Consider the following 13,386-nt stretch of genomic DNA (forward strand, 5'->3'; position numbering starts at 1 on the left):
CCCCCAAAGTGATTTAAAAAATGTATATAAATAAATGGTTTTTAAACACTTCAAAAGTCATAATTATGATCAGTTTTAAACATAACTGTCCAACCAAATCATTTTTGAACAAGAATAAAGTACTGTAGTAGATAAATGCTTGGCTTTATTAAATGCTTCTGTTTATCTCCCTTAGCTGTGAGTGTTGGAGTGAAATGTAGAAATTTCAAACTCCTCATGATCACTTCTGGCATTTATATGTCTCCAACGTCTCTTCACGCACACACATGCATTCCAGCGCGGCTCCCTTGCAGAAACTGTTTAACAAGTTAAACGATGATTGACAGATGCCCGTGTGAAGTCTTTGGCCAGATCAAAGCCATCGTTAACTTTAATAAGCGAGTGCCAGCAGTGACTGAGAGGAACAAAGGGCTGGGAGAGGGAGTGTGTGAGGCTGTGCAGAGCAGAAAGCAAGGCGTATGTGGATTAAAAAAAAAAAACTATCGCACGTGCTTGCGATGGGACTATCGCACACCCGGACATCGCGATGGCGATGTTTAAACGATATATCGTTCAGGCTTACTAACTATGAATATATTAGTGCTATCATTAGCTAATTGTACCGCATTGGCCTGAATATAAGACGGCCCTGATTATAAGACGACCCCCTCTTTTTCAAGACTCAAGTTTGAATAAAGACTTTTTGAACACCAAATTAATTTTATATAGAAAATAATTACAGAACATCTGAAACAAATGATTATAACAATATATTTGAGAGAAAAAGCATGTCATTTTGTCACATTCAAATCTTAATACCTGAACATTTAAATATGTAAACTAAAGAGCAATCACATTTTTAAATGAATGGCTTCTGGTTTTTGAAAAGTAAATAAACCAATCGTTTGTGATAAAACAACAAAATTGCAATAACTGCATTAACCATCAAAGTGAAGTCTAACTGTAACTGTAGTGTTGAAACAAATCTGAATATGGAAAAACATTCTAATAAAATAATGCAAACTGGTTAAACTTGAGAGTAGCTGAGATCTGTCATGACAGAACATCGCTTCAATGATATCTGGCGCCATCTATCGTCGTGAATGGGTATAATGTCTAGACCGCAAATATACTGTAAGACGACCCCCTCTTTTTCAGTCTTATTTCAATGCATAAAAAACATATTCGGGCCAATAGGGTATTTCTGGTTGACACCATGTGGGGGGCCTGATGACCGAGAAAATAAAGGAGGGGGCGGGGGGTCAGAAGAGTCAGAAAGAGATGTGATTAGGTGGGATGGAGCGAACACAAATAAGAAATGTGAGGTATAGAACCCAGTATTATGTGAATCACTTGTAAGTGTGGATATGTTGATATCCTATTCTATGCTGCCTGCTCGCTAATCCTGGCACTGATAGTTTCTCTACTCAAGTGTGTCTGACTGCACACAGTCATGCGTAAATATATATCTCGGTGTCTGCTTGTTAAACCACCACACATTTTAATGTGGTATAGTAACATTAATGAATCCCGTAGCAGACAAAAACCAAAAGGGCTGCAAAACTTCATAAAGTGTTGCCTGAGTCTTGGTCAAACTTTTTTTTTTTATTGCTAACAAAACAAAGACAACAAAGGACTCTTCTTGTTAAGAAATTGCATTAAAAATCAATCTTTGTGAAGGTTAAATTGTGCAGATGTACCTAATGACGTGTCCGATTTACAACCCTTAGCAAAAAGTATGGAATCACCAGTCTAGGATGAGCACTCACTCAGACATTTTATTATGTAGAACAAACTCAGATAAAAAGCTTGAAAAAAAAAAAGAATTAGTTCAAAAGTGCAACTCCCTGGCATTCAGAAACACTCAAAGAAATGAATAAAAAACATTAAGGTGGTGAGTAAATGTTACAGTTATAGAGCAAGTGCAGGGAAATGAATATAGAATCACTCCCTTCTGAAGAAAAAAAATATGGAATCACTCCATTTTGAGTAGAAAATACACACCCAGTCAATTTCCTTTCCTTAATTGGGCCCCTGCCCTAGATTAGATCTGCTCGTTAGTCAGCAGTTAAAAACAGTTCAGTTATCACACCTTGGAGGTGCTACTGGACCAAGTGGATTCACAAGAATTATGGCTCAAACAAGAGAGATGTCTCTTGCGACCAAGGAGAGGATTATCAAACTTCTTGAAGAAGGTAAGGCTACACGAATGGTTGCCAAAGATGTGGGCTGTTCACAGTCAGCCGTATCAAAAATCTGTACCAAGCACAAACAGCATGGCAAGGTGGTTAAAGTTAAGCGTACTGATAGACAGAGGAAGACATCCAAACTCATAACAAACAACTAAAGGCCATATGTCTTGTAAACAGAAGACGTACAACAAGGAATGGGAGGAAGCTGGAGTCAAGATATGTGACAGAACTGTCTAAAATCGCCTAAAGGAAATGGGATTTTCATACAGGAAAGCTAAAAGGAAACCATCATTGACACTTAAACAGAAAAGAACAAGACTGCAATGGGCTAAGGTGAGGCAATCATGGACTGTGAATGACTGGGTGAGGGTTATTTTCAGTGATGAGTCAATAATCTGCATTGGACAAGATGATGATGCTGGAACTTTTGTTTGGTGCCATTCCAGTGAGATTTACAAAGATGACTGCCAAAAGAAAACATCAAAATTCCCTCAGTGCTTGATGATATAGTGCTAAGGCACTGGGGAGATGGCTGTGGTGAAATCTTCAATGAATGCACAGGTTTACATTAAATTTTAGACAGCTTTCTTATCCCTTCAATTGAAAATATGTTTGGGGATAATGAAATCATTTTCCAAGATGACAATGCATCATACCACAATGCTCAAACTGTTAAAGGATTCCTTGGAGAAAGACTCATCCAGTCAATGTCATGGCCTGCAAATAGCCAAGATCTCAACCCCATTGAAAACCTGTGGTGGAAATTGAAAAAAAAAAGGTCCACAGCAAGGCTCCGACTTGGAAGGATAATCTGGCAACTGCAATCAAAGGGAGTTGGCACCAAATTGATGAAGAATACTGGGTGTCACTCATCAAGTCTTTGCCTCAGAGACTGCAAGCTGTCATAAAAGCCAGAGGTGGTGAAACTAAATACTAGAGATGTGTTTTGATTGTTATTTCTTTGTTTGTTTGTCACGATTCCATATATTTTTCCTCAGAATGGAGTGATACTATAATTATTTCCCTGCACTTGCTCTATAAAAGTAACATTTACTGACCACCACAATGTTTTTTATTCTTTTTTTTGTGTTTCTGAATGCTAAAGAGTTGCACTTTTGAACTAATTCATTGTTGTTTCCCAAGCCTTTTATCTGAGTTTGTTCTACATCAGACATGTCCAAACTCTGGCCCGGGGGCCAAATGCGGCCCGTAGTCAAATTTCATCCGGCCCCCAGCCTCTGTCATAAAATCAATAACGTCTGGCCCGCACACAGACTTAATAAATTGGTCAGCAGTGCTGCTACCAGCATATGAAGTAGCTTACACACTAAATGCTGCTCCTCATTTACCCACTAAAAGGCAGCAGCACTCTAAGCAACATTACGCCATGTGACCCTTTACTTCCAATTTTGTAAAATGGCGACAATCAACAAAAAAAAGGGAAAAATGACTGCGACGGCGGACTACTTCCTCACTAAAATACACAACAACTGTGTATGCCCCATTTGCAGAGACAGTCGCTGTTTTTAAAGAGTTCAATGTGAGGCGATATTACCAAACAAGACACGCTGACATGTACGACAAGATTACAGGGAAGATTCGCAATGAGAAATTGAAGCAACTTGAAGCTAGTTTAATTTCAGTAATTCGCGGGAGCCCGAGAGTCGAAAGATAACTCTGCAAAGGCTAGTTGCGAGATTGTTGAAATTATTAATTAAAAACAAATAATAAAGCAAATGTGACACACAGAATGGCTTGCTAAAATTTGCTTAAATATATTGTTCTATGTATAGGACGGCAGCCAAGGTCGGCCCCAAACATTTTTACCTCATCAAATCTGGCCCCCTTTGCAAAAAGTTTGGACACCCCTGTTCTACATAATAAAATGTCTGAGTGAGTGCTCGTCCGAGACTGGTGATTCCATACTTTTTGCTTGGGGTTGTATGTACGTCTTTATCATATTTGAATATGACAAACAAGACAGCTACCCTCATCTGAGTCAAATGTGTTGAATTCAATTATCATCATAATCATCACTCCATCCTTATTCACAAAAGGTGAGAAAATCAATTACGATTCATGACACCTCTTTTTCACACAATAATGCAGGGCATTATGATGGCCATGCTATTTACATTTTCAGTGCCAGTGATGATTATAGACGTCCAATCATGTGGTTCTTTTCATCCTTCTGCAGTGCATTTCAATTAGTTGGTCACTGGTTCATTCACTGCCCACCCTCTCAGTTCAAATGGATTTGACATCTATCACCGTCAATGGTAGCTAATGAGTTAATGTATTCTTTCGACTTGTTTGCAAACATTATATTAAGTAGGCTTTTTCATAAAAAGGTAAAAGCAGCGTGTCTGAATGGTGAAGGCACAATGCGATGTCCTACTGACCGATCCCTCACACATAACAATCTCTTAGGCAACCCGAGCGAGCGGTTGCCGTGGTAACTCCCTTGCAGCCAGTCACTTGAGCTTGATGCGAGAGCAGCGGCTTGCTTGTGTGACAATTCAAAAAGCAGTAGGTAGGTGTCTCTGACCTCTACCAAGGTCAACTGACGGCACCTTCTTTCCTTAGTTTTTCGTCTTCTAAGTCACGTGGTAAAACTGAACAATGGCCTAACAAGCATCGGTGCCGCCATTTTATTTACAAGCACTCACTGTTATGAAGGGCCACACATATAGGTGCTCTGACAGGCTGTCGGGCGAGATCAGGGAGGCCTCGCGTAGTGGTACTTTAGGCCCCCTGAACCACCTTCCCTGTCACTCTCCCTCGCGCCTTTTCCCTCTCGCCGATGCTGTAACGCTGAGTCATAGCTGCCAACCGACACTTGCGCGGCGCCAGGACAAACAACACTTCCTCTGACACTGACTAATGAAGCGAGCGCTGCACAGACATGACACTTTGGCATAAACGCAATATACATACACGCCATTGTGTCTCCCCTCTCATGAGAATAAATGCAACTCTGGTGTACACATGTGACTGGAATCAGCAGCATATAAAGCAATAAAAATTTGAGTTTTAGTTCCCTGTAATTTAACACGCTATTTTCTTGACAAGATATATTGAGGCGCAAATTTTAACCACAGCAGTATTGTGTTCACCACAACAATAAAACTAGCCTTAAAAATAAGGAATACTGAAGTCAGGATTATTTTTCATAAAGAAACTTTTCTTAAAATGGAAAAAATGACTAGGCGAGACTTTAAATATCATTAGCCTAAAAACACTGATGTCTTAAAACTAGCATTTTTTCCCCTAATTTTCTGACTATCAGCTGCCATCCTCCAAATTTGACACGAAAACGGCATTTGTTCATAGATAAGCTGCACTGGACTATAAGCCACAGATGTCCGCACTGTATTATGGGATATTTACACCAAAAGATATTAACCGGTAACACTTTATGCTTTCTGAGCTTTGAACCAATTGACTGCAAAGCTTTATTACTTCAAGAAGCTTCATTTGGCCATCACTGCGCCATCGGTGAAGACAGTCAACCTCTGCTGCCAACACTGTTGTTGTCCAACATGCCTCCTAGCATGCATGTCAGCACTACAGATGTAAATAACAATCAAAATTCATGTTCTATGCTAATTATTTCTTCAGTTACTGCTCCAGTTGTTTCATAACAATCACAATTCATGTTCTGTACTAATTATTTCTTCAGTTACTGTTCCAGTTGTTTCATTAATTGCTAGTTATGGTTTTTGGTAACACTTTATTTGACAAAGGCGCCATAAGACTGTCATTAGACACTGTCAAGAGCATTAATGAATGCTATGTATCTCACTTTTGAATGGATGTAAAAGATCCAAGTTGGACATAAATGGAGTTAGTGACATAATTTGCCGGATGACACTTAATGACATATGTCATAAGCATTCAGTAATGCCTATGATAGTGTGATGTCATAATTATGACGGACATATGACAGTCTTATGACACTGCTGCCAAATAAAGTGTTACCTATCAACCCAAATACATCAACAAATAAGCTGCATTGGACTATAAACCGCACGATTCAACATGTAAAAAGTTGCCGCGTACAGCCCGAAAATTACGGTACTCTAGATCACCTGTTTTAAAATGCAGATATATTTATGTTTTTTAAAAAACGTTTTATGACTGCCATTGTATTATGTATGCATCATATTTAATTTGACGATATAAATTTTGCAGCATACTACTTCGACAAAGTATGCTAGTTTGACAGAACACCGAATACTACAAACAAAAACCATGGATTCCTGCTGATCCTGCCAGGGTTTGTGACACTCACATACTTCTAGTTATTAATTATTTGTTATTTAGAGAACATCTTATTTAAAAAAAAAAACAAATCAAATTTGCATGGTATACAATTCACTTTGAGCATGATCAACGCTTCATGCTTCGCAGAAGAAATTGGCGCAAACTTTCCTTGAAACAAAATAATCGTAGGTCGTCACACATTAAAGCGTTCATATATCGAAGATTTCACCCGCTAACTGCTCTGTGCGCATGCTCTTATTTTAAACTAAAGTTATTCCAAACCAATAGGAGCATCTCAACAACAAGTTAAAACCCTAATAATTTATTCAGCTAGAGAGTTGTGGCTGAAAGAAGCTTGAACAACAAAAACACATTTCATATTTCGTTTCAACTTTTCACTGTGATTTGACTGACACCGGAGCTCATTAAGATTTGATTGCCATTTTGCTCAATATATTGGATTCTAGTACCTTAATTTATTTGTTTATAGACGGAGTCAGAGAATGAACTGTGTTTTTACATCGACCACACAGTAACTTTAGCATATTGTCCCTTACAACACTCAAACTAAGGAAACAGATCAACAACATCCAATCAATCCAGTTCAAATGATTTAATTTCTATCGCTGTCAATGGCGGCGAATAATTATTGTTGGTTAGATTTTAGATCTTGCAATGAGAGGTATATATAGAGGTATTAAAAGTGCCGTTTGGGTAAACATACTCGTGCAAAGCAGAAAATGTAAACAAACCGTCTTCTCTCCCTGTTAATGCTCTCATGCTGCTCAGAGTCATGAACCTGAACCAGAGGAGTTGCTCACGCATGCACAGTTGGGACACTTGATGATTCCGGCAATCTAAGATGGCCACCGCCAGGCCTGGTTTGCCCTACCTGGTCCCACCAGCCGATGAGCCAGGGCCTGGAGCAGGTCTCGCAGAACAGGTCCACCAAGGGGGTCCTGCGCTGTGCCGTCGTCCCACCCCCCTCCAGGACCCCTCCGGCCGCCTCACCGAGGTCCAGCTCTGCCCCTGCCCTCCCCTGCAGGGGACTGTAGCTGGAGGAGCGGGGCAGCCGGTAGCCTCCCGGTACAGGCGAGGGACAGGGGGACGGCGTGGGGTCAATGGCCTCCACCACACCCATGCTGAGGGTGACGGGGGGCTTGGGCCGATGGCACAGGCAGGAGGTGCGGTAGTGGAACGGAGTGGGAGCACTGCAGGTGCCCCATTGGCATGAGGGCGTCGTCAGGGTGCGTGGGGAGAGTCCAGGGCACTCCAGAGTGAAGGCTGCCCCGACGGGGTCAAGGAACGGGGGCGGGGGAGGGCGAGGAAGAGTGCAGACTAGCCTGGCCTACATGCAGCACCTCAAAGCGGCCCACCTGGTCGGTCCAGAGACAGCTCCGGTCCAGCCTCACTTACGAGCTAGAATACGCGGGGCCCAGGAGCCCCCCTGGATCTGGAGACTGTGGCGACTACATCTCATCCCATTTGGTGAACGAGCTGACCCAAATGTAGAGCCGCCACAGGGCTGAGGCAGACGTAGCGAGGAGAGGGAAGATGGAGGTAAACAGACAAGGACCGTCTGAAGGGCACAGAGACTAGCCAGGAGAGCGAGATGAGGCCAACGTGAAAGGACGAGGGATGCTTGACAACACTCCCGAAAAATAGGACAGTTAGATGACGGAAGTGGACGAGATGGGGAGATTGTGACAGATGCGCCGGAGGATGACCTGGGTATCGAGAAATAGAGGCAGAGGGAACAGCGAAAACATCGGGAGGAAAGCGGGAAGGGACTCAGACGAGAGAACAAACAGGGACAGGGAAAGGAAATCTGGGACAGTTCCTTGTAGCTGTGGTCTGGAAAAACAGGCTCCTTCTTCCTGCGTCGACTGCCCCTCCCCCACGGTACGGATCCGAGAGGGCCAGCCCAGTCCTGGTAGTGGCGGATCTGTCCCCGTTCAAGCCCGGCGTCCCTCTCCGTGTCACTCCGAGTCCAGCGGATGCCGGAGAGCGATCCCCACTGTCTTAGGAAGGCGCTCCTCCTCCTCTTCCGACACTGTCGCCTCTCGCGCCTCTTTTTCCCCAGGATGCCGTAGACGGCTCGCGCAAGCTAATCAGGCGGTGTTGCTGCACGCGCATGCACGTGCGTGCCTGCGCCCGCTGGCTCCTACTGGGGACCCCGGTGCGCATGCGTGGCGAGACGGCGTGTATGTCTGTCGACAACGAATATGTGTGCGATTGTGGGAAAGAGAGCGAGAGACTGATTGGGAATACTGTAGTCATGTGTCTCCATGTTGGATCATTGTTGGAGCTTCTGTTTACCATGAGGGATTTTGACACTACATTCACACAAAATGATGACCAACTGAAGCTTCATTGTTTACATCTGAAGCTCTGCATGTTAAAAAGATTAACTACAGTGTGGAATACAACAAACGGTGCCTGTCACTTTAAGACAGAACACTACTACAAGAGCTTTGCCTGCGATGTCATTGGATCCTCGCCAGACCACATGGCTTGCGGTCAGAATGGCGAGCCAATGATGAAACGGCAGAGGCAGAGCCTGCTGCTGTTCGATAGCAACCAAGGTTACAGCAGAGACATCAGCATCAGGACCACTACACCCCCCGTCACCACACACATACACAAACACACACACTAACTCACATACACACTAACTCACATCTTCACTACCCACAGGCAATCAGTAGCCCCCTCTCATTCCGTGTCTGCAGGCTCATGACGATGCATACCGTACTGCCATGACGACGTAGTGAAGCACAATACACACTATGCCAAACATTAGAGCCCTGATTCCCAACAACCTGAAAGTGACGTGGGCAATAATCTAAATTCACTTAACCCCTGATGGGGCACTCATTTAAATACTATAAAATCAAGATAAATAAATACATTTTAGAGTGCATTGGGGGCCATAACCACGCTGTATTTCTGTTTTCTCTTGTATTACTTTTCTTTTTTAAAAAAAATAATCTAAAATATTAATATAGTAAATATTCATTTCATTAGAATCCTTGCATGCATGAATTACGATCATCTAAATCAGGATTATTTTCTCAAGTGTTTTTAGTGTTTTTATAATGATATAAAACACGATTAAGCTAATTATTATTCAGATTATTAAAAAAGAAAAACTCTTAATGCAAAGAATTGTAAAACTGTTTGGTACTCTTGTTTCAGCTATGCACAACATAAAATAAGATTAAATAAAACATTAAATCTTTAGTTTGAAGGACTACAAAAATGTCCATGTACAGTGGGCCAAATAAGTATTTAGTAAACCACTAATTGTGCACGTTCTCCCACTTGAAAGTATTAGAGAGGCCTGTAATGGTCAACATGGGTAAACCTCAACCATGAGAGACAGAATGTGGAAATAAAACCCAGAAAATCACATCGTTTGATTTTTAAAGAATTTATTTGCAAATCATAGTGAAAAATAAGTATTTGGTCAATACCAAAAGTTCATCTCAATACTTTGTTATGTACCCTTTGTTGGCAATAACGGAGGCCAAAAGTTTTCTGTAAGTCTTCACAAGCTTTTCACACACTGTTGCTGGTATTTCGACCCATTCCTCCATGCAGATCTCCTCTAGAGAAGTGATGTTTTGGGGCTGTCGTTGGGCAACACGGACTTTCAACTCCCTCCACAGATTTTCTATGGGGTTGAGATCTGGAGACTGGCTAGGCCACTCCTGGACCTTGAAATGCTTCTTACGAAGCCACTCCTTTGTTGCCCTGGCTGTGTGTTTGGTATCATTGTCATGCTGAAAGACCCAGCCACGCCTCATCTTCAATGCCCTTGCTGATGGAAGGAGATTTTTTTACTCATAATCTCTCGATCCATGGCCCCATTCATTTTTTCCTTTACACAAATCAGTCGTCCTGGTCCCTATGCAGAAAAACAGCCCCAAAGCATAATGTTTCCACCCCCATGCTTCACAGTGGGTATGGTGCAATTCAGTTTTCTTTTTCCTCCAAACACGAGAACCTGTGTTCTACCAAAAAGTTCTTTTTTGGTTTCATCTGACCATAACACATTCTTCCAGTCCTCTTTCGGATAATCCAAATGCTCTCAAGCGGATTCATCTGTCCATAAAACATTCTTCCAGTCCTCTTCTGGATAATCCAAATGCTCTCTAGCGAACCGCAGACGGGGCTGGACGTGAACTTTCTTCAGCAGGGGGACACGTCTGGCAGTGCAGGATTTGAGTCCCTGGCGGCGCATTGTGTTACTGATAGTAGCCTTTGTTACTGTGGTCCCAGCTCTCTGTAGGTCATTTACTAGGTCCCCCTGTGTGGTTCTGGGATTTTTGCTCACCGTTCTTGTTATCATTTTGACGCCACGGGGTGAGGAGGGAGTTGAAAGTCCGTGTTACCCAACGACAGCCCCAAAACATCACTGCTCTAGAGGAGATCTGCACTGAGGAATGGGCCGAAATACCAGCAACAGTGTGTGAAAAGCTTGTGAAGAGTTACAGAAAAAGTTTGGTCTCTGTTATTGCTAACAAAGGGTACATAACAAAGTATTGAGATGAACTTTTGGTATTGACCAAATACTTATTTTCCACCATGATTTGCAAATAAATTCTTTAAAAATCAAACAATGTGATTTTCAGGTTTTTTTCCCCCACATTCTGTCTCTCATGGTTGAGGTTTACCCATGTTGACAATTTCAGGCCTCTCTAATATTTTCAAGTGGGAGAACTTGCACAATTAGTGGTTGACTAAATACTTATTTGCCCCACTGTATATGACCTGCTTTCAAAGCCAAATCTACTTATTAAGTGGCAGTTTTAAAAAAGTTAAAAATCAAAATTTTATTTATTTATTATTTTTTTTTAATGAAAAGTAGTTTCTCTGCTTTATTATACTGATGTCTGTTCCTCCGCTCATCGAGAAATGAGCTGGAGGACTGAACAGTCTCTCACTGCTAAGGTTACTTCTTTATTTCCACATCCAGGTACAGCAAGTGGGTCGTGAAGAAGCTACAATATACTATACACACCTTAGTAAAACGTGCGTTGACAGATTCCAATAGCTTCGCTTTCATTGTTGTCACTTCATGGTCTCTCAGTTTATTTATTTGGAATATGAGTGAGTACCGGAATTAGAGATGTACCGGAAGAGCAGATCTCTTTATTTAGCTGTGCTAATAGCTGAACTTGACCAATATGTCCTCATTCACCTGACGTGGTGCCTTTAGTAGCAAGAAAAGTGCACACTACCGACCTGTTTGCTTGTGCCAACGCAACGTCCGGTTTCAGTAATTTTATTTTGGTGGTTGTTTTAATTATTTATTTCAGACCACAGTTTTAGTCACATTTTCAGTCACCAAATTTTTGTTTTAATAATTGTATTTGACACCTGGCGTCCACATACAGTGGGGCAAATAAGTATTTAGTCAACCACCAATTGTGCAAGTTCTCCTACTTGAAAAGATTAGAGAGGCCTGTAATTGTCAACATGAGTAAACCTCAACCATGAGAGACAGAATGTGAAACCCCCCCCAGAAAATCACATTGTTTGATTTTTAAAGAATTTATTTCTAAATTAGAGTGGAACTACTTCTAGAACAAATTAATTTTGTCAGTAGATGCACCACTGTAATTTAAACAAGAAAATAAATGGTATGGTATGGTATTTGGTCACCTACAAACAAGCAAGATTTCTGGCTCTCAAAGAGGTCTAACTTCTTCTAACGAGGTCTAATGAGGCTCCACTCGTTACCTGTATTAATCACACCTGTTTTAACTCATTATCGGTATAAAAGACACCTGTCCACAAAATCAGTCAGTCACACTCCAAACTCCACTATGGCCAAGACCAAAGAGCTGTCGAAGGACACCAGAGACAAAATTGTAGACCTGCACCAGGCTGGGAAGACTGAATCTGCAATAGGTAAAACGCTTGGTGTAAAGAAATCAACTGTGGGAGCAATTATTAGAAAATGGAAGACATACAAGACCACTGATAATCTCCCTCAATCTGGGGCTCCATGCAAGATCTCACCCCGTGGTGTCAAAATGATAACAAGAACGGCAAGCAAAAACCACACGGGGGGACCTAGTGAATGACCTATAGAGAGCTGGGACCACAGTAACAAAGGCTACTATCAGTAACACAATGCGCCGCCAGGGACTCAAATCCTGCACTGCCAGACGTGTCCCCCTGCTGAAGAAAATTCACGTCCAGGCCAGTCTGCGGTTCGCTAGAGAGCATTTGGATGATCCAGAAGAAGACTGGGAGAATGTGTTATGGTCAGATGAAACCAAAATAGAACTTTTTGGTAGAAATACAGGTTCTCATGTTTGGAGGAGAAAGAATAATGAATTGCATCTGAAGAACACCATACCCACTGTGAAGCACGGGGGTGGAAACATCATGCTTTGGGGCTGTTTTTTCTGCAAAGGGACCACGACGACTGATCTCTGTAAAGGAAAGAATGAATGGGGCCATGTATCGAGAGATTTTGAGTGAAAATCTCCTTCCATCAGCAAGGGCATTGAAGATGAAACGTGGCTGGGTCTTTCAGCATGACAATGATCCCAAACACACAGCCAGGGCAACAAAGGAGTGGCTTCGTAAAAAGTATTTCAAGGTCCTGGAGTGGCCTAGCCAGTCACCAGATCTCAACCCCATAGAAAATCTGTGGAGGGAGTTGAAAGTCTGTGTTGCCCAACGACAGCCCCAAAACATCACTGCTCTAGAGGGGATCTGCATTGAGGAATGGGCCAAAATACCAGCAACACTGTGTGAAAAGCTTGTGAAGAGTTACAGAAAACCTTTGGCCTCCGTTATTGCCAACAAAGGGTACATAACAATGTATTGAGATTAACTTTTGGTATTGACCAAATACTTTTTTTCCACCATGATTTGCAAATAAATTCTTTAAAAATCAAACAATGTGATTTTCTGTTGGTTTTTTTCT

The 13,386-nt window shown here is 42.0% G+C and overlaps 1 protein-coding gene across 3 annotated transcripts in view; it reads right to left on the bottom strand.

Annotated features, from left to right (window-relative positions):
- pde4a (phosphodiesterase 4A, cAMP-specific) overlaps positions 1–13,386 on the bottom strand; it is a 160,462-nt gene that overhangs the window by 21,080 nt on the left and 125,996 nt on the right. Inside the window, exon 1 of one of the 3 annotated variants that reach the window (XM_057860670.1) lies at positions 7,330–8,815. The exons of the other annotated variants lie outside the window; for them this stretch is intronic. Coding sequence (XP_057716653.1) covers positions 7,330–7,578 — 249 coding nt within the window. The 5' untranslated portion in view covers positions 7,579–8,815. Of the gene's footprint in view, positions 1–7,329; positions 8,816–13,386 lie in introns of those variants that run through there. 3 annotated transcript variants of the gene reach the window in all.

This window comes from Corythoichthys intestinalis, chromosome 16 (genome assembly GCF_030265065.1).
Source record: "Corythoichthys intestinalis isolate RoL2023-P3 chromosome 16, ASM3026506v1, whole genome shotgun sequence".
NCBI classification, from domain to species: Eukaryota; Metazoa; Chordata; class Actinopteri; order Syngnathiformes; family Syngnathidae; genus Corythoichthys; species Corythoichthys intestinalis.